Here is a 23,741-nt window from a genome sequence, read left to right as displayed (position 1 = left end):
GTGGGGAAATTACTGGCCTAAAGATAATCACCAGAAAAGAGTACCTTTACTGAGCACTGGGAGAGCTAGGGCAACACAGGGTCTTATCTAAAGACTTTTCATCACCATGTTCAGGAATTCACCTGTACAATGTATGTAGCTAAGTCAAATATCACAGAGGTAAATGAGCTAAGATACCAGAGCTGTTCCAAGATAAGAAGGGAGATGTTGAATCTGGCCTGCTTCCTCTGTACAAAGACTGCCTCTACCTTAATGCTTTGTGCCAATTATGAGGCTGCTATCTGGTGTAGGAGCCTGGAGAAGTATCCCGTCATAACCAGCCATAGCATGGGGCGTGGCTGGGTCATGTAGAAGTGTGATCTGACAACAGAATGGATGAAAGGCTGGCCTGCCCCTGAGGTAATCTTGCAGCTGACAGCTTGTAAATGCATCAAAGAATGTAAATTACCTGATTTCCAGTGCCTTACAAATGGACTCAAATGCTCTCTAGCACATATTTTGCAAATGTGTGAGAACATGGATGAGGAGGATGTGACAGTATGGAGCACAGTTCAGATAATGAAGATGAGGATACAAATGGAGAGGACAGTCTAGTCAGCTGCTGAATACTGGATTGTTAGTGGGTTAACCATTTCATATTATTGTGGACTTGATACATCACTCAATGTAGTTATGGCAGAACATACAATAACGTTAGTAGCATTGAGAAAGCATCAACAACACGGAAAGAGACATTTCTATTAATTATGTAGTATTTAGATGGCGGAGTTGTATTAATTACATGTTTTGTATATAAAGAGTTGAAATTAATGTCTTTAATGTGATACCAAAATGCTCCTTTTTGCTTACTACTTCACAATGTGTTGAATAACATAATCAAAGTTTGTTTCCTTTCACTTAAGTCATTATATAACAAATCTGCTTATTAGGAATTTTTTCAAAAATTGATAGCTAACCAAAAAAAAAAAACCGAACAGGCTCAATTCTACCACTAAGTTATTCTTCAGGAAGGTCACCGTAAATCTGTTGACACAAAGCTGTTTAAAATGCAGGAAGAGATTTTTTCCCACCCAAATTTGTACCAATGTGTAATTTTTTTTTACGGTTTAGTTCATAACTATGTCCCTGGAGTTCCAGGAGAATACTGACTGCAAATTCACACTCTTTGGAGTGGTACCCTCAGAACCACTTATCAGGAAGGGGCTGTGCAGATGCCCTCTCACAGATCTGGATGCTCAAAGTAAGATTACACATAATGGACCTAAGCGCTAACAGGCTTCAGTTTTTTCAACAATTTGAAACATGTATTTCATACCTGATTTCAATACACAGGAGCAGAAAAATCAGCTAAATGAAGATATGGCAAGGGATAATGGAATACCAAGAATTAGAAAACTCTGTGACTAAGGGAAGTGACTTCAATGCTTGTACACGAATGCATGGAGTCTGGGCAGTAAAATGGAGGAACTGGAAAAACTAGTGCAGGAGGTCAAACCGGATATTATAGAAACATGGTAGAATAGCAGTCATTAGATGGATGCACAACTGGTTGGAAAAGCATACTCCGAATAGTTATCGATGGGACAGAGTCAAGCTGGAAGGCCACATTGAGTGGGGTCCTACAGAGATTTGTCCTGGGTCTGGTTCTATTCAGTTTCTTCATATATGATTTTAATAATGACATAGAGAGTACACTTATAACGTTTGCAGATGATACCAAGCTGGAAGAGTTGAAAGCACTTTGGAAGACAGGATTAGAATTCAGAATGATGGTTGACAAACCAGAGAAACCAGTTAAAATAAATAGGATTAAATTCAATGAGGACAAATGCAAAATACTACACTTAGGAAGGATCAGCTGCACGAACACAAAATGGGAAATGACTGCCTAGGACAGAGTACTGCAGCAAAGGATCTGGAGGTCATAGTGGATCACAAACTAAATGCGTCAACAATGTAATTCTGTTGCAAAAAAAAGCAAGCATTCTGGGATGCGTTAGTAGGAGTGTTGTCAGCAAGACATAAGAAGTAATTCTTTCACTCTACTCAGCATTGATAAGGCCTCAACTGCAGTATTGTGTCCAGTTCCAGGCACCACACTTCAGAAAAGATGTGGACAATTGGAGAAGTCCAAAGGAGAGTAACAAAAATGATTAAAGTCCTAGAAAACATGACCTACGAGGAAAGATTGAAAAAAACTGGGTTTGTTTAGTCTGCAAAATTGACAACTGAGGGGGAATACGACAGTCTCCAAGTACATAAAAGGTTGTTATCAAGAAGAGGATGAAAAATTGTTCTCCTTATCCACTGAGGACAGGACAAGAAATAATGGGCTTAAATTGCAGTAAGAGATTTAGGTTAGACAACAGGAAAAACTTCCTCCTGTAACAGTAGTTAAGCACTGGAACAAAATTACCTAGGAAGGTTGTGGAATCTGTCACTGGAGGTTTTCAAGACCAGATAGACAAGCACCAGTTGGGGATGGTCCAGATAATACTTAGTCCTGCCTCTGTGCAAGGGACTGGACTAAATGACCTAACTGTGGTCCTTTCCAGTCCTACATTTATGATTCTTAGGAAAAATCAGTAACTAGCTTTCAGCTGTAGTGAGGGGTTTATATCAATTCATATTGGTTTACATTTTCAAGGTAATCTTCACAAGCAAAAGAGCTGGAAACTTTAACTTAATGGAAGATGTATTTTTCCTTTAGGTTGTTAGGTCCCAGACCCTGTGAAGTAGTGATCAACTCCCGTCAGGCACATGCTTGGGTGGCAGCTAGAGGAACATCCCTGCATATGCCAGATAGTTGAAAAGATCCAAATAAGGAGTCTCAGAACAACTGGAAGCATCTCTCAGCAGGATGTGTTGGGTAGCTGGTGGCGTGGCTCCTTCCATAAAATGCCCACACAGACCCTATGACAAGGACATCAAGGTGATTAAAGACCACCTTAAAATAAGTCTTGCTGGGGCAGATGAGCTCCCTAACCTAGGGAGGCAGCTCAGCTAGGAGAAGGGGAAGGTGATCCATAAAGCTTGTCCAATAGATATGCTCATGTGAACTAATGTCCAGGTCAAGTGTACCTCAGAGTGAGCTCTGCAAGTGATGTACAAAAGCCTTGCCTGACTTGTAACCTAGACTAGGGCCACTAAGTTTAAAGAAGTGAGGAAGCTGATATACGCAAGTTGGAACATGGAATTGCTGTCTGGAAGAAGCTTGAAGCTATGTGAGGTCTTAGAGAAGAGTAAATCTGACATGTGAACAAGAGACTAAATTGAGAGATTGTAAAGTTCAGATGCTGGAGGAGGGTTACAAAAATCTACTATTTAGTGAGTTCAACCTCCTGAAATGGTGTTGGAGTTATTTTGGATGAAACTATACAGAGACATGTGATAGAGGTTACCAGAATGACTGATGAGTGTTGAACTGTGGTGAGAAAAAGTGACTACCCACACAGTAAGTGGGTATGCACCACAGTTAGGAAATGATCAAAAGGTAAGAGGAGTTTTTCAATGAATTGTTGTGCCTTATTGGAAACATACCACCCAACGAGAAGACAATTATCAAAACAGATCTAAATGCACATGCTGGAACTGAGAAGGCTGTATATGAAACAGTCCATGGAGGGCACATCAGACCCAGAAACTCCAAGAGAAAAATGCCCCTACAAACGTATCTGGCACTGAACTTGGTGATTGCAAACCCACATTTCAGAGGAGGAAAATCCACCTTATAACTTATCCCAATGGTGGGCACACAAAAATTATAGAATCATGGAATGTTAGGGTTGGAAGAGACCTCAGGAGGTCATCTAGTCCAATCCCCTGCTCAAAGCAGGACCAACCTCGACTAAATCATCCCAGCCAGGGCTTTGTCAAGCCGGGCCTTAAAAACCTCTAAGGATGGAGATTCCAACACCTCCCCAGGTAACCCATTCCAGTGCTTCACCACCCTCCTAGTGAAATAGTGTTTCCTAATATCCAAACTAGACCTCCCTCACTGCAACTTGAGACCTTTGCTTCTTGTTCTGTCATCTACCACCACTGAGAACAGCCTAGCATCATCCTCTTTGGAACCCCCCTTCAGATAGTTAAAGGCTGCTATCAAATCCCGCCTCACTCTTCTCTTCTGCAGACTAAATAACCCCAGTTCCCTCAGCCTCTCCTAGTAAGTCATGTGCCCCAGCCCCCTAATCATTTTTGTTGCCCTCCGCTGGACTCTCTCCAAAATGTTCACATCCCTTCTGTAGTGGGGGGACCAAAACTGGACGCAGTACTCCAGGTGTGGCCTTACCAGTCCCAAATTCATTTCTTTTTAAACAAGAGTAAACGATGGATCACAAATCAATTGTAAGGTAATACCCAGTTAGTGTGTTGTGAACCAGCACAGACTTCTACTTATGGACTTCAGAAACATTTGAACCCCTGAACATTGAAAAAGCCTAAGCAGTGAAAACTTAAAGATGGGAATGAAAAAAAATCTTTAAACAAGTAGTAATACCTAGACTTCCTGACTACACACAGGGATGTGTGGAGGATAACTGGTACAAACTAACGTTAACATTGTTGGTAATGGCACATGAAGTCCTAAGAGTGATGAAACCAGTATAAAAAAGGTAAGAACGGAGACTTGATGGTGGAATTCTCAAGTTAAAGGATTGGTTGAGAAGAAAAAGGTAACTTTTATAAAATGGCAAAGCAGCTGGCTTTAGCAATGATAACATGGCTTATATGGAGGCAAAAGGAAGGCCAAAAGAAGTGTTCCAACAGCAAAAAAATTGACCTGTGATGAGCTACCTAACCACCTAACTGGATCTGAAGGAGAAATAACCATCTAGAAACTCATTAAGGCAAGAGAAGAAATGATGAGGGACGTGAACAAGTTTGTTTATATACCATGTTCATTTCTAATATTGCAAATGAATGGTGAGTCAAAGTCTGGAGTGATTTTTTTTTTGAAAGAGTGATGAATGAGAACCCCAGAAAGGAACCAAGAACATGGAAGCAGAACCAGGGGAGGATAGATGGCATATAAGAGGAAGAGACTATAGAGGGACTTAAGAAAAATGAACAAGGAGAAAGCACCTGGGCCAGACTAAGTACCAGTGGCTGTGCTGAAGGGATGGTTTCAAGGATTTTACAAGTCTGTTCAATGATATTAAGAAAAAATGCTGGATGAATGGCATAAAAGCTTTGTGGTAATCATTTTCAAAGATAATGGAGATATTACACTGTGTGCTAATCATCGTCCAAGTATGCTAACTTCACATGATATGAAACTTTGGGAGAAAATTACTGAAAAGCTTCTGCATCGTACAGTTTAAATTCGGAAGCATCAGTATGGATTTGTGCCAAGAAGAAGTATACTTGATGCCATATTTGCTCTACAAATCCTCATGGAGAAGCACAGAGAAGAGACAGCAACTGGGCATGGTCTTTGTGGACTGGAGAAGGAATACAATTCTGTACCAAAAGAATTAGCTTGCTGTGTGTCCATCTGTAGTGGGGCAGCTGCCCCACTCCAGTAAAGAGGAGTTAAAAGCAGCCCTGGAGAGGGCTGCAGCTGGAAAAAAGCTAGGTTGATTGGGGAAGCAGCCACAGCTATGGCCAGCTCAATCAGGGCCCAGCTGGCCCTTATAAGAGGGCTGGGGCTCAGAAGCTGGGATAGTCTCCCTCTAGCCCTGGAGTGGGAAAGGCTAGCTGCCATGGAGCAAGGTCCTTGAAGCAGAGCAGTGCTGGGGAAGGGCAAAGGGAGCTGGGGAGCTCCAGCCTGGTAAAACCCCAGGCTGCAGGCCTTGTTGAAGACCTATGAAGGTATAGGGGCTGCAGAGGGGCAGCTTGAGGATAGGCAAAGGCAGCAGGTCCTAACCCCTTGCCAATGATGTGTGGCCATTACAGACTGCAGTCTGCCCCAGTGAATGGGGGTTAGATGGTGACTGGCAGTAGCCACTGAGGCAAGGTGGGTTTAGAGTGTTGGGGGATCCCCTGCGAGGGGAGACCCAGAGTGGGGGTACTGCTGGGGCAGAACCCCAGGATAAGGGGCACCGGGGTCCAGGAGGGACACGGGGCCAGTGGCAGGCGAGACACCGGCCCGCAGAGGGTGCTCTGAAGCTGGTGAAGAGCTAATTCCCTCGACGACCAGCAGGAGGCGCTGCGCCAGTGAGTCTTCGCATCACTACACCATCTTATTGAGGATAGGTATAATGGTGACTACTGTAGTCAAAACCAAATGGGGCTACAGCAGAGAATTTCCAGTCAATATTGGCCTGCCCCAGGGGTTAGCATTGTGGTTTTTTGTTTGTAGTTGTCTTAGAAGGGAACCATGGACTATGTTGTTTGCTGATGACTTACTGATGTGCATGGAAGTTTGCTAGACCCTGCAAACCAAATTTGAACAGTGGAAACACAGTTTTCCGTAGACAGGATTTAGAGTGAGAATTGGTAAGACTGAGGCTATGGTAGCTTAGGCAGGAGGACCCATAATAAAAAGGATATTACAGACAGAGAAGTTAGAAAAGTGAAAGAACTGAAATACCTGGGATTAATGGTTGGTGACAGTGGTGTCCTCCTAAGTGATGCCTAGCATTGTTTCAAAGCCACGGTATAAATGGTGGGAGCTGACCCCAGTTCTCTGTGATAAAGAGATGTCCATGAAGTTACAATAAAACTAATTCAACCCACCCTAATATATGGAACAGAGACTTGGCCAGCCACAAGAAAAGGAATCATCCACCACAGAAATGAATATGTTGAGATGGTCAAATGGTTCAATGTTCTGTGATAAGAAATGAAATGAAGACACGTGAGTGAGACTAGGATACATTGGTATAGACATATCCAGTGAAGACCCAAGAGTTATATTGGTAGGATGATCCTTGCAATGATCATGGATGGAAGATGACCAAGGGGGAGGCGAAAGACTCAGTACATGGACCGGATATTAGTGGACCTTAGAGAGAGACCAATTTGCATGACAGCCAGGTGCACAATCATGAGTATTGGAAGAAAGCTACAAAAATTGCTGACTGTGAATAGGGAAGTAACAAAAAGGAAGACGAGGAGATTTCTCGGTCCCCCACATCAAATTGTTGAGCCAAGTCCAGGAGTCTCTTGGGCCTCAAATACCAATTCTACCATCAAGTTATCATTATATAATATAATATTTCCTAAAGGATAAAATACTATACTAATATAAATACATTTCTGCTGTTAATTAAATCATTGTTGAGAAGAGTGAAGAGAGCATATTTCTGTAGGAGTTATAAAGTAGGTAGATTAGTGAGATTCTATTTTATTACATGAAAAAGAGGTGTGGGTGCCTATTCAAACATACAGTTAGACGTTCACTACATGTTCTGGAACATAATGTACAATTTTATATTTACGGCAGTCCAGAGTATTATATAAAAGAAGCCACTCTGCATGTTAAGCAGTTTTTTGGCTTGTCCCCCACCCCCAAGAAAAACATTGTTTCTCACCTATCAGTCAGAGGAGTTATAACCAGACGATCAGTGCATCCCAGAAATTCATTCTGGTAAATAAAATCAACATTTGTAATGGATACCCAAACTTGATCCACATCTTCCTTAAAATAAAATCGACTCTGCTTTAGCCATTCAAAATCAGTTACTGACTTGATATGCATTTTTACCTTAAACAAAAAGAAAAATAAGCTATATATTACAGATGCACAGTATCCCAGTATTATGTCTTATATAACGAGTAACTGCATTAGAATAATAAAGATAGAACATTTCACTATACTTGCATGATCACCTGTTTCAAGCTTTGGTAGGAGTAAAACTGAATACATTTCTGCACTGCATAAAGAACTTATTTTTAAAGTTTATAATTCAGAAAATGTTCTGATAATTTGAATCCATATAAGAAACCTATTTCTCATGTACAGTAAAGCTCCCACTGCTTTAACAGGAACACACAAAGCAAGATCATGAGGGACAAACAAAATGCAGATATCGTAAGTCAGCAGCTGATGTGTATAACTGACTTAAATTCTCATTAGCTCTGTGCATGTCCATTCCCCTTGCACTATTTCAGAACAGTCTGAAGGCCAACCTGCAACTGCTATAAGGGCCAAAACACAGCAGGAGGTCAGTGTGGCATAGGGATGTTTTGAACTACACCTCTTTTTTCCAGAGACCCCTTTTTCCTTCCTCTTGCTATGTGTGCAGTAATAAGAGTAAGGACATGTCTACACTGCAATCCAAGATGTGGTTGCAGCATGCATAGGCATACTTACACAGTAGCTTTACCAAGTGGCATTGGAACAATTTTTATAGTGGGGGTGCTGAAAGCCATTGAACAAAACTGTAAACCCTGTGTATGTTGGAAACCATTTCAAACCATGGGGTGCTGCTGCACGCAGCACCCGAATTTACGTAGGCTAGCATGGATAAAAATAGTAGTGTAGAAGCAGCAGCATGAGCTTCAGTAGCTGCAATCACACCTTGCATTACAGTGCAGAAATACCCTAAATGGTATGAGAGTCCCTATGTCAGCTTCATGCCACTGCAGAATCCCCTCACTAAGTGGGCTGGTTAAAATGGGTTTACAAATCATTCATGCCAGAGGAGCAGCATACTTCAGGCTAGCCCACACAGGCACAGAGGACTTGCAGCATATTGTTATGCTGGTGTTGAAGAGGGTTGGACAAAACCTCACTGAAGCTGATAGGTGTAACTGCTGCCTTTCATTCATTTTAAATTAAACAATGAAATTCCTTTATGTAATAGGAGCCATCCCCCAAAACAGACACATGACAAAGTTTGAGTAGAAGCTGAACCATGTGTCCCAAAGCTATTTGCTGGTGACTATATTGCAAACACAGGGGTTGGGGTTTTGATTGGTGGAGCTCCGTGCATCAGTGTGTGAGAGGAGCAGCAGAAACAGAGAGAAGGACACAGAGCAAAGAAGCCCCAGACAGAGCCAGAGAAGTCCCGATAAAGTGACACTGAGGAACAAAAGCTAGGAGACTTTTGGGTAAAGTGCTGGCTGAAAAAGGCATGGAAATATGAGCAAAGAAACTATCTCCTGTATGATACCTGCTGTGTTCATGGAAACAGGATTTTGTATATTCTTTATAAATAAACAGGATTGCATCAAAAATACCATCTACAATCAATTTCTCCTAGTGGAAACTGACTAGATCATGAAAATTAGCTAAATGCTTGGGTAAAAAGGGGGTAACAAATTAAAAAAAATTATTGTTTAAAATGAAATATACATGAGTTAAGAGGCAAGGTACTGTACATCTGGAGTCAGGCTGGGGTTATGGGGGGTTACAGGTATCGTTTGCAAGGATGAAAATATACATACATATCGCATAACCTGCATAGACCCAGATTGGGGTGCAAGGGTTTTTAAAGTGTCAGTGGATAAGTGGGCTCGGGTACGCCACCCATGGAATGAATAAGGAGTCCAAGTCAGTATCAGTGTAGCGGATAAGTACATGCGTGGGGCGCATCCCTTGGTCCTTCAGGGAAGGAAGTGGGTTATTTCCCTGGTTGGCGGTCTCGGTTACTCAATGCGGTATTGACGGTGTCCTGTGATGTGTTCCGTATAAATGTCTCTGGACCACCTGATGGTGTCGGACACCATGAGCTGTCTCATGAGCTGGGCGTAGCGTCGACCGATTACTATGCAAGTTTATTCAAGTCTTAGAAGAGAGACTACTTATAAATGGAGTCCTCCAAAATTAACATTCTTTGCAGTGCTATATTATATATACAGGTAAACCACAATTATTGAAGCCTGATTATCTCAATTTTAGATTATCCAACATTTGTTTCTTCATCCCAAGTATTTATTTCATACACTGAAATGGTTATCTAAAGTTTTAAGATATCATGTGAGACATTTGGTTAATCAAGGTTTATTTTGTGTATACACAGGTGGACTGCAAACTGATACCTATGGTTAAGGTTGTGATTTTTAAACTTTTTTTTGTAAATATTACAAGAATGTACAAGTTGCCTAAATATTCTAGTCCAAAGTATCGTTTTGTGAAAAGTTTCAGAAAAATTAAACCTCAATGTTCCAATATTTTGAAAAAAAAATTGTGCAGGCATTAATGGGTATAAAAATAGAATGTAAAACCCCACAAGACAAAAAACTCAACTTTTGTCATTATAACAAAATGGGTTGTGTTCCTTTATTGGACAGTTGTAGGTTCTCAGCAGAAGGGATTAAAAACTTTACATTTGGCATGGCATAGAGATAGTTAAAATGTGTTGTTGTTTTTTTATGGTCTCTGATATAAGCATTTAAAAAAATCTCTATTGCAACATTAGCATGGATACAAGAATGATACTTTTTTTTAAATAATTGTATACCAATATTCTATTGACACTGACCTTTGTGTGTGTAAATACTCTGTTTCACACAGCAGACAGATGCATACTGAATGAGATAATGCTCAAATTTCAACTTTCTAACCCCACTCATTTGGTGCTAGCCGTTTAAAAATTTGCATTTTTTCCTTCAAATAAGAGACTTATTTCCACTATCCTCATTCTCAAAAAATGAGTATCTAGAATATGTGTGTATGTGTTTCTGTATACCATGTGTATGTGGGCTTACTTTCATATTTCTATGCTTTTGTGTATTTGCATTCAGGAGCCATGCATCATTTTGGTAGCCTTATCTATTTTGAACCAACATTTTGTGTGACTTTCCTTGTTTTTTAAACTGACACTGTCCCCCACAAGCCATGGGGTCCTCTGCTTCCCATCTATGCTAACCCCCTAGTCCATGTGGCCCCTGGATTTCCAGCCCACTGTGTTCCCAGTACTCCCTCTCCTCTGAGCCTCCTGTTTTCCCTGCACAGCAATTGGTCCTCATTCAGTCTTGTCCCCATTCCCATGGGCCCCACTGCTCTATGGGTTGGGGGAGTGCTGGAGATCTGAAAAACAGTGGATGGGGAGTCAGAAAACATGTGGCGTAGGAACCCATGAGACTGGCAGTGCCAGAGAGGAGAGCACAAGTGATCAACGCTCTCTGCTGCCCCACCTGCCTGTCCCCCAGCCACACACCACGTCTCTCCCATCACAAAGGAAATTACTTACCTTAAGTAACCAGAGTTCTTTGAGATGTGTTGTTTACATGTGTTCCGCTACTGGTGTGCATACATCTCATGCACTGGAGATCAGAACACTTTAGCCAGCAGTGTCTGTTGGTTGCAGCTGCTCCCTGATGTCCTCGAGCCTCTCCCCCCACAAGGGAACAGAGCAACAAACCAATCATCAGGTCCTGTGCAACTATCAAGTCCAGGCTATTGGACTCAGCAGATGTGGGGAAAGGATGGCAGGTCTTCGAACACATAAACAACACATCTCAAAGAACTCCATTTACCAATGGCATTTTTTTCTTCAAGTGCTTGTTTACCCATGCTCTACTTCTGGTGACTCTCCAGCAGAATGTAATAGATAGACTCGCAGTACCCTCCTCTAAATAAACAAAAACTGCAACACAGCACTCCCAAATTGGGCATCTGAATGAGCTGCCTGAACTAGAGAGTAATGGCTAGTGAAGATATGTATTCTACTTCAAGTAGCAGCCCTACATATACTAGCTCTGGGCATTCCCCTAAAACAGGCTGCAGAAGTGGCCTGTGCTCTAGTGGAGTGTGACCTAACATGATCTGGGAGTTCTAAACTGGCCACCTCATAACTTTAGAGAATGTGACATCCAATTCAAGATTTTCTGATTTGAAGCTGCCTAACCTTGGATCTCTTCATAGTTAATAGCCTATGGGACTGCCTGAATATTTTTTTTTTTTTTGTCTAGCACAAAACCAATCAGAGAAATGCAGGGCTGGAAGGGACCGCCGGAAGTCATCAAGTCCAGCCCCCTGCGTTGTGGCAGGACCAAGTAAATCTAGACCTCCCTGACAGGTGTTTGTCCAATCTGCTTAAAAGCCTCCAACGTTGAGGATTCCACAACCTCCCTTGGAAGCCTATTCCAGAGCTAAACTGTCCTTATAACGAGGAACTATTTCCTAATATCTAACCTAAATCTCCCTTGCTACGGATTATGCCCACTACTTCTTGCCCTACCTGCAGTGGACATGGAGTACAGTTGTTCACAATTGCCTTTATAACAGCCTTTAACTTATTTGACAATTGTTATCTGGTCCCCCCTGACTCCCTCAGTCTTCCTTTTACAAGGCTAAACAATGCCTAGGTTTTTTAACCTTTCCTCATAGTTCTGGTTTTCTAAGCCTTTTCTCATTTTTGTTCTCCTCTGGACTCTCTCCAATTTGTCCACATCTTTCCTAAAGAGTGATGCCCAGAATTGGATACAGTATTCCAGCTGAGGCCTCACCAGTGCCAAGTAGAGTGGGACAATTACCTCCCATGTCTTACATAGGACACTCCTGTTAATACACCCCAGAATATTAGCCTTTTTCACAACTGCAGCATATTGTTCATTCATTCAGAGCTCAGAGAACATTCAGAGTTTGTAACACAGCCTCAACCTTGGTTGTATGAGTCATTGGGGAAAAATGCTATGTGAATGGACTGATTTAAATGAAAGTCATAAATTACTTTCAGAAGAAATTTAGGGTATGGCCACACTAACTTTATCCCTGTGAAAATTTGTATGTGAAAGGTTCACATGAGCTTCAAATCACAAACCCTGCATGTCAATGTAATTGCAATAAGGAATGCTGTCTTCATAGACAACTGGAGTAATGGGTATGAGGCTAATGGCTCCAATGGGGGTCCCAACAAATTGGTAAGTACCACATTAAGATTCCAATATGGAGAGGGTAGTCTTATCAGAGGGGGGGGGGGAACTTTCAGAAGACCTTTCACAAACATTTTAACATTAAAAAACAAAAACAAAACATTGTGGTCTTTATAACATGGCCAGCTGCATCCTGAGCATCCCCTCAACACCAGAGATTGCTCTGCAGCACTCTGCCTCAATTTCTCCTTCTTCAGGGCCACGTAAGAACACAGTCTCTCACAGCCCTTCTTGGGGTCTATTCTTTATTAACAAAGTTCCAAAAACAAAAAAAAATTTCACCCAGCCTTAAACTAGGCACCACCCCTCTTCCCAAAGGTACTGTCCATTACTGTTCTCTGAGCAGCTAGAGAAGATGCAAAGACCTGGACTGCCTGCCTTCTCCCAAAGAAAGAACAAAACAAACTTTCAGCTGTTTTTTCTTACCCAATCACAACTCCGTTTCTTGGAACCACTGCAGGAGACTCTCTTTCTCTCTCTCCCTGAAGCTTCACTTCACAGTTCCCCTTCTAACTCTGCCCTCACTCAAACTCCCTTTGACCCTTTATAGCATAGGTGTAGACCCACCCCTTCAATTAGCTCAACTGGGAGAACCTGCTCTAGTACAAGGGAGCTGGATCTATTTTAAACACAGAGCCCAGCCACCCTGTGACAATCTTGAATTGGTAGATGATGTGCAGAGATCGCACCCATATAAGTACATAATGAACTAAGTGACAAACTACAGGTTACGTATAATAGATATGCAAGCATATGAGGGATTGATGTCTCCTGGGGAAAGATTATATTGGCAAATCCAGAAGGAAAAACACTTCCATTTTGCAGTATAAGTTGTCCTTGTAGATGGCTTTCTGCTCTGAATCAATGTCCTTTGTACATCAACAGAACAATTCTTCAAGTGTGCTAGCCAGACATTTTCCATGCTGTAAGGATAGTGACAACTCTGGATGAAATGTTGTCCCATTCTTCTGAATATTTTAGTCTGGTAGATGAGATGTCACTAGGAGATTTTGGAATTCTGCAAATCAATGTTGCATGGGGCAACCTGGGGCTATTAGGATGACAGAGGCCCGGAGTCCATGGGATTAAGAAGGCATCTCCTTCAGAACCCAGACTTGATCCTCTCTTGGAACAAAATACTATCTTGTTCTGTTCAATTGCAAACAGATCTATATGTGGAGCAGCCCACTGATTGAAAATGGACTTTATGACCAAATCCTTTAAGGACCATTCATGATTCTGAAAAAAATGTTTGCTTAGATGGTCTGGCAATGTGTTGTTTAGGCTTGGAAGTTGAACTGCAGTTATTATTATGTTATGCCAGATACACTAATTCCACAGAAGGACTGTTTCCTTGCACAAGATTGTTGATCTGGTTCCTATCTGTTTACATGAGAACCAACAATACCATCCTTGTTTTATCTGTACACTCTGATCTTTGATATGTGGTAGAAAGACCATGCAAGTAAGCCATATCAAGCTCCAGGACATTGATATGAAGCCAAGCCTCTCTTTGAGGCCACTGACTCTGTACTGTAAAGGTGCTGAAATGGGCTCCCCAACCCAACCATGCAGCATCAGTCACTACTGCCTTTGTGGGTAGCACTGAGTAGAACAGAATTCCTTTGCAGACTTGATGTGGATTTCTCCATCAGCTGAGAGAATTCAAAACTTTGAGGTATGACATGCTAAACACTGCATATCACCTGCTCTGGACATGATCCTCTCACCTAACAATTATCAAGATATATGTAAACCAACACATTTCTCTTTCTCAGATGTGCTGCTACCAGTGTCAGATATTTAATAAAAGCTGGAATTAAACAGAGTAACCTTTCTGGATTATTGTCAGTACCATCTGTCACTGGTGATACCACTCCATGCTTCCTGAAAGTAATGCAAATGGTCCCCAAAAGGGGTAGGAAATGGATAAAGATCCACCAAGATTTGTTGGCAACTCTTGATATACACATCAAAGTGACTTCTTAGAGCCAGCCTTAGCAGCATTTGAAGTTGATGTTGATGTCCATGAAGTCCTTCCAAGGATACATTGTGTCTTAGAGAAATCTGATGTTCTCTGATAAGGATGATAAAATGGAGTAGTGACACACTGTCTCAGCTCAGTATATCATGACTGCTTCTTTTTGTATTGGGAAGTGTAGATGCCTAATGACTGAAATGTGGTATGAGATCTTTCAATGAACGTAATGACTCAGTCTGAGACCTGAACAATTGACTTCTTTCAAAGGGGAGGTGTTCCAGCATAGTTTGAACCTCCTTTGGCAATACAGAAGACTGAAGCCAGGACCCATACTGCACAGTAATTACTGCTGCCACTGATCTTGATGCCATATCAGCAGCTTCAATGAAGGTTTGTAGGGAGGTTTTAGCTATTAACTGACCCTCCACAGACAAATATTTCAATTCCTCTTTGAGGTATGGTGGAAATTACGCAAAATTGGAAGCACAACTACTGAGGCAACCTCGTTTCTGGTTAATTTCTCACACTAATCCAGAGAGGGGCATCTTTTTTGATAAACTATAGGAATTAAATCACGTGAGTCTACCACCAGCCACACTGCAAATCCAGAGAGTTTGGGGAGGAAAGGGAAGGATCATTGGGTATTGTGTTAGGCGGGGAGAAAGAAGTGGTGCTGGTGATGTGGGAAAGGCAGGCTGGACTGCACGCAGTCCTGTCTTCCATAGCTATATCTAAGCCACTGGCTCCATGGTTAAAGATTTTTCCTTCATCTGGTTCTTGCCCAGCCCTCAACCCTCTTCGGTTCCTATGCCGCCCAGCTGTCTATTCCTCTCTGACCCACCAGCTCTTGTGACCCTTAGCTCTCTGGTCCCCAGTGTCCTTGGTTCTTCATATCACTCAGTCCACTGTCAACTCTCTGCCTTGCTTCTGAGGGCTACCTGTCAGTCTATCCAGACTTATGGGCCCTGTTATTTTGTAGGGCATAGAACACCAAGAGCAGGGGTCCAGCAGCCCAGCCTGCCTTTCTACCTCGCCCAATTTCTCTTCTTCCTCCCTTTCCCTACCACAATCTTGTTTTTATTCCCTATCCCCTCAAAACTTCCACTAGCCTTATAAAGACAAAGTAGCAATCCCACTCGAATAAGTTTCCCATAGTTCATCAAAGAAGAGCTCTCCTCTGGCAAACCAACATACATTAGACCGGGACTGCCACTGACTGCCCTCGTCAGGCCAATAAGAGCCTTTTGGGAGTAGGAAGTACAGGAACTGTGATGGAAGGGGTAGAAACAAAGTAGCCCTTTCTATCTCCCTCCTTCCATCCCCTGGCTCCTCTACTCCTCAGGTTTCTATTCCCTCTCAGCTCACCAGCTCCTGAGATCCTGGTTCACTTGCCCAATCTCTTCCCAGCACTCTCAGCCTATTGCTCCCCTAGCTGTTTCCATCTCCATAAGCCCAAGAACTCTGCTGTTTCATTGGCAGAACACTGCAGGAAGCTGAGAAGCCCTCAGAAGCCAGTGAGCAAGAGAGCCATTGAATTGGGGAGAGGGAGAAGTAACCCATGAGCGATGGAGTGTTGGGGAGCCACTGTACCTACCGCCAAGTCTGTCTGAACCCCCTCCCAAACCAACATTTCTCTTTTTCCCCCTCTCCACCCACATCCACTTGACGGCTCCCACCAGCCTCATAAGGAATGTAAAGCGGCAGTCCTAGTCTGACAAACTTCGTTTGCAGTGTTGTAGCCGTTTTGGTCCCAGGATATGAGAGAGAGACAAGGTAGGTGAGGTAAGACCTTTTATTGGGCCAACTTCTCTTGGTGGACGGTACAAGCCTTCAAGCTACATAGAGTTCTGCTTCAGTTCTGAGGAAGAAAACAAATTGTCTGACTAGTATTTAGCTCAGACACTCTACTTCCTTCTCCAGACTTGAAGAAGAGCTCTGTGTAGCTCGAAAGCTTGTACCTTCCACCAACAGAAGTTAGTCCAATAAAAGGTCTTACCTCACCTACCTTGTCTCTCTCAAACTTCCTTTGGTTCATTAAATAAGAATTCTCCCTGCGGTGAATCAAGGGAAGCTGGTCAGAAATACAGACGGAACTATTCTTTTACTATCACCACACACCCATCCAACCCCCCTTCCCAGATCAGATTTTCTGTCACAAACAAAAGGTGAGAGCGTCAGAACCCAATTCCAAAAAGGAACATTTTAAACATGCTTTTGCCAAAATTTCTAAATCTTTTAGAGAAAAATAAGATTCAAATAGTTTAGAAAGAATAAAAATTTGGAGACTAAATTCAATCATTAGAATGAGTGTAAAACAGATGGATTTTAGTCCTGTATTAAGCAAAAGTCTCACCACAAGTAAAAATCTAAATATAATCTTAACGCTAGAGAGAATAATGATGTTTCCATATTAACACACACACAAATGCAGTTTGGGATCCCGCAGACAAAAGCACTATATAGTCATTATGAGCACTAGGTTATCATTATGACAAAAACTATATTTGGCTTTCAGAAATTAAAATCTGTACTTTACCAAGTCATCAAAAATATCTCTCTGATGCACATGAATGGTAACCAGGGTTTCAAATTTCACCCTGTCGAAGCTGGAAAGATCATGTGTTGTCTGGCTGATAAGTGTATTTAGTATATCCAGAAATTTCTGATTGGTTACTTGCATGATTTTCCTGTCATCTTTTGCATTGTGTAGGGCTTCTTCTGAATCATGTGTCCACAACATCTGAATTCCCAGTAACCCTACCTATAAAATATAACAAGTAAACTGATATATTAATTAATATTTATTGTAAGCCAAGATTTATAACACTTTGATACCCTACTTTCTAAGTATATTTTAGGTAACTTATTGGAGGGATTCAAGTGATTTCTCATTAAGGATTTCCCTGTTTCAAGAGAAAGAAAATCAGAGGGTTTTAAGGGTGCACTTCTCTATTTCACAAACATTCAAGGAAACCCAGAAATAAACTTATACATTATTTTATCATAATCTCAGTCACACAGTGAGGTAAACATATATTTGACATGATTCTCAGTTACATTTAAGGTCCTTTTATGCTGCTCTGGCTGTATAAGCATAAATTGGCTTTAAAATGGGTAGAAATGGTGGTGTGAAATTATCCCATAGGCAGTGCAGATCTAGTGTAAGGATTTGACACCAAACCTGCTCCCAGCCCCTATTGGAGGGGATGGACTGGGGAGATGTTTGGGTGCATGGCTCAAGCGTACTGCGCTACAATTATTTTCACTTCCCAAGGACCATAAGAGTCCATAGGAAACAGAATATAAATTACAGCCTCAAGGCTGCTCTAACTTACAACAAAGGCTCTTGCACAGCCTCAGAATACAAAGGAATTATATGATTTAAAACCACCTTTAATCCATACCCCAAGTATAAGCAAAATGGAGGTTGGTTACCTGTAACCAGGATTCTTTGGGATGGACTCTGCATATTCATATCCTTGAGGTGTGCCAACCGATGCAGCTTCTGATTGCAGTGCCCATTAAAGCACCCAGGCTTTCCTCCTCTCCTTAGCATTTGAGTATGTTTCAGGGCAAGGCTATTGAAGGGGGTGTGGTACTGTCACAGGGTGCATCACTCACTTTCTCCTGGTACTCTGGGGATTAGCTCAAATCCAGCGCGCCTCCCCATCCATGGTTCACACACTGTCACTCCAACTCTGCTGTCCACCTGCAGTCCCCCCTCACAGCCTCAGGAACCGCAGGAGCTAATTAGGGCTCCACAGAAGAGGGGAAGGTGGATGGGGAGTGGAATATGCAGAGTCCATTTCAAAGAACTCTGGTTACAGGTAAGTAACTGCCATTTTTTCTTCCAAGTTTCTTCTGTGTATTTCCACTCTTGAGATAGTTTGGCAAGCAGTATTCTTTAGTGGATGGAGGGACTAAGGACCCTAATTAAAAAATGACTGAAGTACTGCTCTCCCAAAATGAGCATCAGATCCCAAATCTATAGTGTAATGTTTAGTAAAAGTATGACAAACTCCAAGTGGCAACCCTACAAATTTCAACAAGCAGGACATATCTAAGATATGCTAAAGTCACAGCCATTGCTCTGATAGAGTGTGGTTTAATTCTAGCAGGAGGAGAACTTGAAGTTTTATAATTCTTCTCTATACGTTGTCAGACCTATGTAGACAATGACTGAGTAGAAATAGCCCAGTCCTTACAATTTTCAGCAGAAGAAATTAACACTTGAGGAGGGATTCTGAAGTCCTTTTTCCTATTCAAGTAGTAGGACAATGCCCTTTTAGCATGTAAACTATGTAATCTAGACTCCCCTTTATGAGCATGTGGTCTAGGAAATTAAACACAGGTTGGCAGGTCATCTCCCAGTTGAAACACAGTGCTGTCCTTCAACACTCCACCCAAGGGTTTCCAGTCATCCCCTTTAGCACAGGAATTTGAGGGACTGGGCCCTTGAACAGTCAAAGTCAAAGTCTTTTCCAGCTGGCCTCTCACCCTAAGTGAAGGCTCTTTTTATAACGTCCTTTTGGAGTGGGTAGGGTAACCCAGGTTCACCATCTTCACTGGGCTCTGGTCCAGGGTCCAATGTTGGGCAGCTCCAATTGCCACATTGGGGTGCTAAGCAGCTGCCTCTGCCTCCAGGACCACTTCCTACCCCAACTTCCTTTAGCTTCCCAAAGCAAATCATTTCAGTTTAGTCTCTAACCCGCATGCTCAGTTACCAGCCTCTCCTTTGTATGTTTGTACAGGTCTGTGGTGTTAGGTCTCAGGCAATGAGCTCCTGGGCAGTACTTCCCCTCAGAATGGCCATCTGCTCCCTTCTGCTGCCCCACTCTGAGCTGTCCTCCTCTCCTTTTTAAAGCCCTGCCTCCAGCTTGTGCAGGCTTTGCAAGTGTGACTGGGCAGGGCTGTCTTAGTCTAGAGCTGTTCCTCAAGCCCTTGCTCCCCAGTGTGGGGTTTGTATACCCCATCACGGTCTTTTATAAGACCTGAGGTGGCTTTGAGAAGTCAACCATCCAAATAATGTGTCATGAGGTGTCCAGACCCCATAGTGTCCCAGCTGCTAAATGAAGAGCTGCCTCCTTAGAAGGACTGGTGGCCCTGCAACAGACAGTGAGATAAAAAGGATGTAGGTCAGGAGGGATCCAGGTCTCCCAGGGAATCTGAGAAACCACTGAGAGCAGGATCCTTCAGCAATAGACTGTCGAGAAGCTGCCCAGGTAGCTGGACCTCCAGATGAAAAGGATCATAGAGCATGAGTTGCAAAATAGCCTACGAGAGGCATAGTAGGAAGCAGGAAGGGATAGAGAGTAGTTCCAACTACTTCATACAGGGTTCATGGATTGGAACCCAGAGGAGTGGGTGGGCCTGGGTTCCCCTACTAATCCCAGCAGAGACTATCAACCCTTCACTATGGTTGCCAGCCTCCTGAATCACTGGACTCTTTCCTACCCTAGGAGGGGAGACTACTAATGAAATACCAAAGAAACCTACCACAGTAGCATTTAATTTCAAAAAGGGAAACTTCACAACAATAAGGAAGCTAGTTAAACAGACATTAAAAGGAACAATCACACAAGTGAAATTCCTGAAAAGCACATGGAAACTTTTAAAAAACACTATAATAGAGGCTCAAACTAGGTGTATAACCAAATCAAACAAAATTAGTAAGCGGACCAAAAAAAATTTGCCATGGCTAAACAGTAGAGTAAAGGTGGCAGATAGAGACAAAAACATGTCCTGTAAAAATTAGAAGTCAAATGCTATGAAAGGAGCATAAACTGAGGCAAGTCAAATATAATTAGGCAGGCTAAAAAAAGAATATGAAGAGCAACTAGCAAAAGACACAAAAACAATAAGCATTCAAAGAAGACAAGGCTACTGCGGAGAAGCTAAATTAATTATTTGCCTTCGTCTTCACTACAGATGATGCAAGGGAGATTCCCACACCTGAGACATTCTTTTAGATGACAAATTTGAGGAACTATCCCAGATTGAGGTGTCAATAGAGAAGATTTTGGAACAAATTGATGAATAAAACAGTAATAAGAAGTCACCAGGACCAGATGGCATTCACCTAAGCATTCTAAAGGAACTCAAATATGAAATTGCAGAACTGCTAACCAAGATATGTAACCTAGCACTTAAATCAGCCTCTCTACCAGATTATTGGAGGCTACCAGATTATTGCACTCCAGAGGTGATCCTGGCAATTAAATACTGGTAATTCTAAATTCAGTACCAGGCAAATTGTTTTAAACTACAGTAAAGAACAGAATTATCAGACACATAAATGAACACTGTATGTTGGGGAAGAATCAACACAGCTTTTGTAAAGAGAAACCATGCCTCACCAATCTCTTAGAATTATTTGAGGGTGTCAACAAGCATGTGGACAAGGATAATCCAGTTGATGCAGTGTACTTGGACTTTCAAAAAGCATTCAACAAGGTCCCCTCAACAAAGGGTTTTCAGCAAAGAGATAAGAGGGAAAGTCCTCTCATGGATCAGTAACTGTTTAAATGACAGGAAACAAAGGGCAGAAATAAATCATCCATTTTCACAATGGAGAGAGGTAAATAGAGGGCTCCCCGAAGGATCTGTACTTTTCAACATATTCATAAACAACGTGGAAAAGGGGGTGAACAGTGAGATCATAACATTTGCAGATGATACAAAATTACTCAAGATAGTTAAGTCCAAAGCTGACTGAAGAGTTACAAAAGGATCTTATAAAACTGGGTGATGGGGCAATAAAATAGCAGATGAAATTCTACGTTGATAAGTGAAAAGTAATGCACATGGGAAGAATAATCCCAATTATACATACAAAATGATGGATCTAAATTAGCTGTTACCACTCATGAAAGAGACCTTGGAATCATCTTAGATCATTCACTGAAAACATCTGCTCAGTGTGCAGCAACAGTCAAAATAGCTAACAGAATGTTAGGAATCATTAGGAAAGGGATAGAAGATAAGACAGAAAATTTCATAATGCCACTATATATATATCCATGGTATGCCCACACCTTGAATACTGTGTGCAGTTCTGGTTCCCCAACTCAAAAAAGATATATTAGAAATGGAAAAGGTACAGAAAAAGGGCAAATAAAATGTTCAGGGGTATAGAACAGCTTCCTAGGAGGAGAGAAGAAAAAGACTGGGACTGTTCAGCTTCATAAAAAGAGACAGCTTAGTGGAGGGATTGTGATAGAGGTCTATAAAATCATGGATGCTGTGGAGAAAGTGAATAAGAAAGTGTTATTTACCCCTTTGCATAACACATGAACCAATGAAATCAATAGGCAGCAGTTTAAAAACAAATATAAAGAAGTACTTCTTCACACAACGAACAGTCAATCTGTGGAACTTGTTGCCAGGGGATGTTGTGAAGGGTAAAAGGATAACTGGGTTCAAAAAAGAATTATATAAATTCATGGCGTCTAGATCCATCAATGGGTATTAGCCAAGATGGTCAGGGATGTAACCCCCTGCTCAGGTGTCCTTAAACCTCTGACTGCCAGAACCAGGGATTGGACGACAGAGATCATTTGATAATTGCCCTGCTCTGTTCATTTCCTCCGAAGCATCTGGCACTGACCACTGTTGGAAGACAGGATACTGGGTTAGATGGACTTTTTGAGAGTATAAACTTCTGAGGTCAGGGACTATGTTTGTATCACACCAAGAACATTTTCAGGACTATCTGAAACAAATAAATAAAATTGCCAACCACATAAATTGTACAACCTCTGCTTTTCTCAGAAGGCTGCTTGTAATCTATACATATATGCACAGTGGTGAGCTGGAGCCGGTTCGCAAGAACCGGTTGCTAAATTTAGAAACCGATGTAGAACCGGTTGCTAAAAGGGCCGGCGGGTGGACAAACTCCGGTCCACGGGCCACATCCAGCCCGCCGGACCATCCTGTCCGGCCCGCCTGAGCTCCCAGCTGGGGAGGCTCCCCTGGCCCCTCCCCCGCTTCCCCCATCGCAGAGCTGCAGCGTGCCGAGCTGCCGGTGCCAGCACAGCTCTGCAGCTCCTGCAGCTTTGAGCGGCATGGTAAGGGGGCCGGACCGGGGCTGGGAGGAGGGGTCAGGGAGCGGGGGGAGGGGGTTGGATGGGGCACAGGTTCTGGGGTGGTGGTCAGGGGACGGGAAACGGGGGGGTTGGGTAGGCGAGGGAGTTCCGGGGGTCTGTCGGGATGGTGGTGGATGGGGTCGGGGCAGTCAGGGGACAGGGAGCGGGGCGAGTTGGGTAGGGGGTGGGGTCCTGGGGGGCTGCTAGGGTGGGGGGGCTCAGGAGGGGGTGGTCAGGGGACAAGGAGCGGGGGGGGTTGATGGGTTGTGGGTTCTGAGCGGGGGCAGTTGGGGGCAGGACGTGGGTTGGGGTCGGATGGGTGGGTCGGGGGGAGACAGGCACGTGGGGCTTGTACTCACCGCGCGGTTCCCTACCAGGTCTTTGGTGGCACTTCGGCGGCGGGTGCCTCTGAAAACCCGGAGCGAGTGAAGGCCCCGTTGCCGCCACCAAAGTGCCGCCGAGGACCTGGTAGGGAACCGGTTCTTAGGATTTGGGGAGCTCATCACTGTATATGCATACATAGACATATATACACCCCGCCCCCCGCCCCGTTCTTACCTGTGCTGGGAAGTGATAAAGGAAGTTAAGCAGCTGGTATCCTGGGTCACTAATTTGATAATATGCTGCCCTGATTACACAGTGTAATGAAGCCTGTTGCATGCGCAACAAATCTAGCAACCAAAGTTCTACAGGTCCTTTTGCATTCACTGGAGTGTCCAACTGAAAAATTAAATAAAGTTAAATGTACACAATTATATGTAGCTACCAAATCCCTATTATTTATTACTGTGTTATAAATGTTATATAGTTATTGTTTTGATTTTAAATATCCATAAACATGTTACCAAATATGTAGAATTTATTCTGATAATTTTTTTTCAAATAAATCATGTAATTAACCATTAATTCAT

The 23,741-nt window shown here is 42.6% G+C and overlaps 1 protein-coding gene across 1 annotated transcript in view; it reads right to left on the bottom strand.

The window, feature by feature from the left end:
• DNAH8 (dynein axonemal heavy chain 8) overlaps nt 1-23,741 on the bottom strand; it is a 536,895-nt gene that overhangs the window by 228,002 nt on the left and 285,152 nt on the right. The window contains exons 41-43 of the mRNA XM_065401473.1: nt 23,389-23,550; nt 17,283-17,507; nt 7,476-7,648 (exon numbers count right to left, since the gene is read on the bottom strand). Of these exons, the coding sequence (XP_065257545.1) occupies nt 7,476-7,648; nt 17,283-17,507; nt 23,389-23,550 (560 nt within the window). The remainder of the gene's footprint in view (nt 1-7,475; nt 7,649-17,282; nt 17,508-23,388; nt 23,551-23,741) is intronic.

Source organism: Emys orbicularis, chromosome 3 (assembly GCF_028017835.1).
Source record: "Emys orbicularis isolate rEmyOrb1 chromosome 3, rEmyOrb1.hap1, whole genome shotgun sequence".
Lineage (NCBI taxonomy): Eukaryota > Metazoa > Chordata > Testudines > Emydidae > Emys > Emys orbicularis.
The sequence above is the reverse complement of the archived record's forward strand: the minus strand, read 5'-3'. Positions and strand labels throughout refer to the sequence as shown.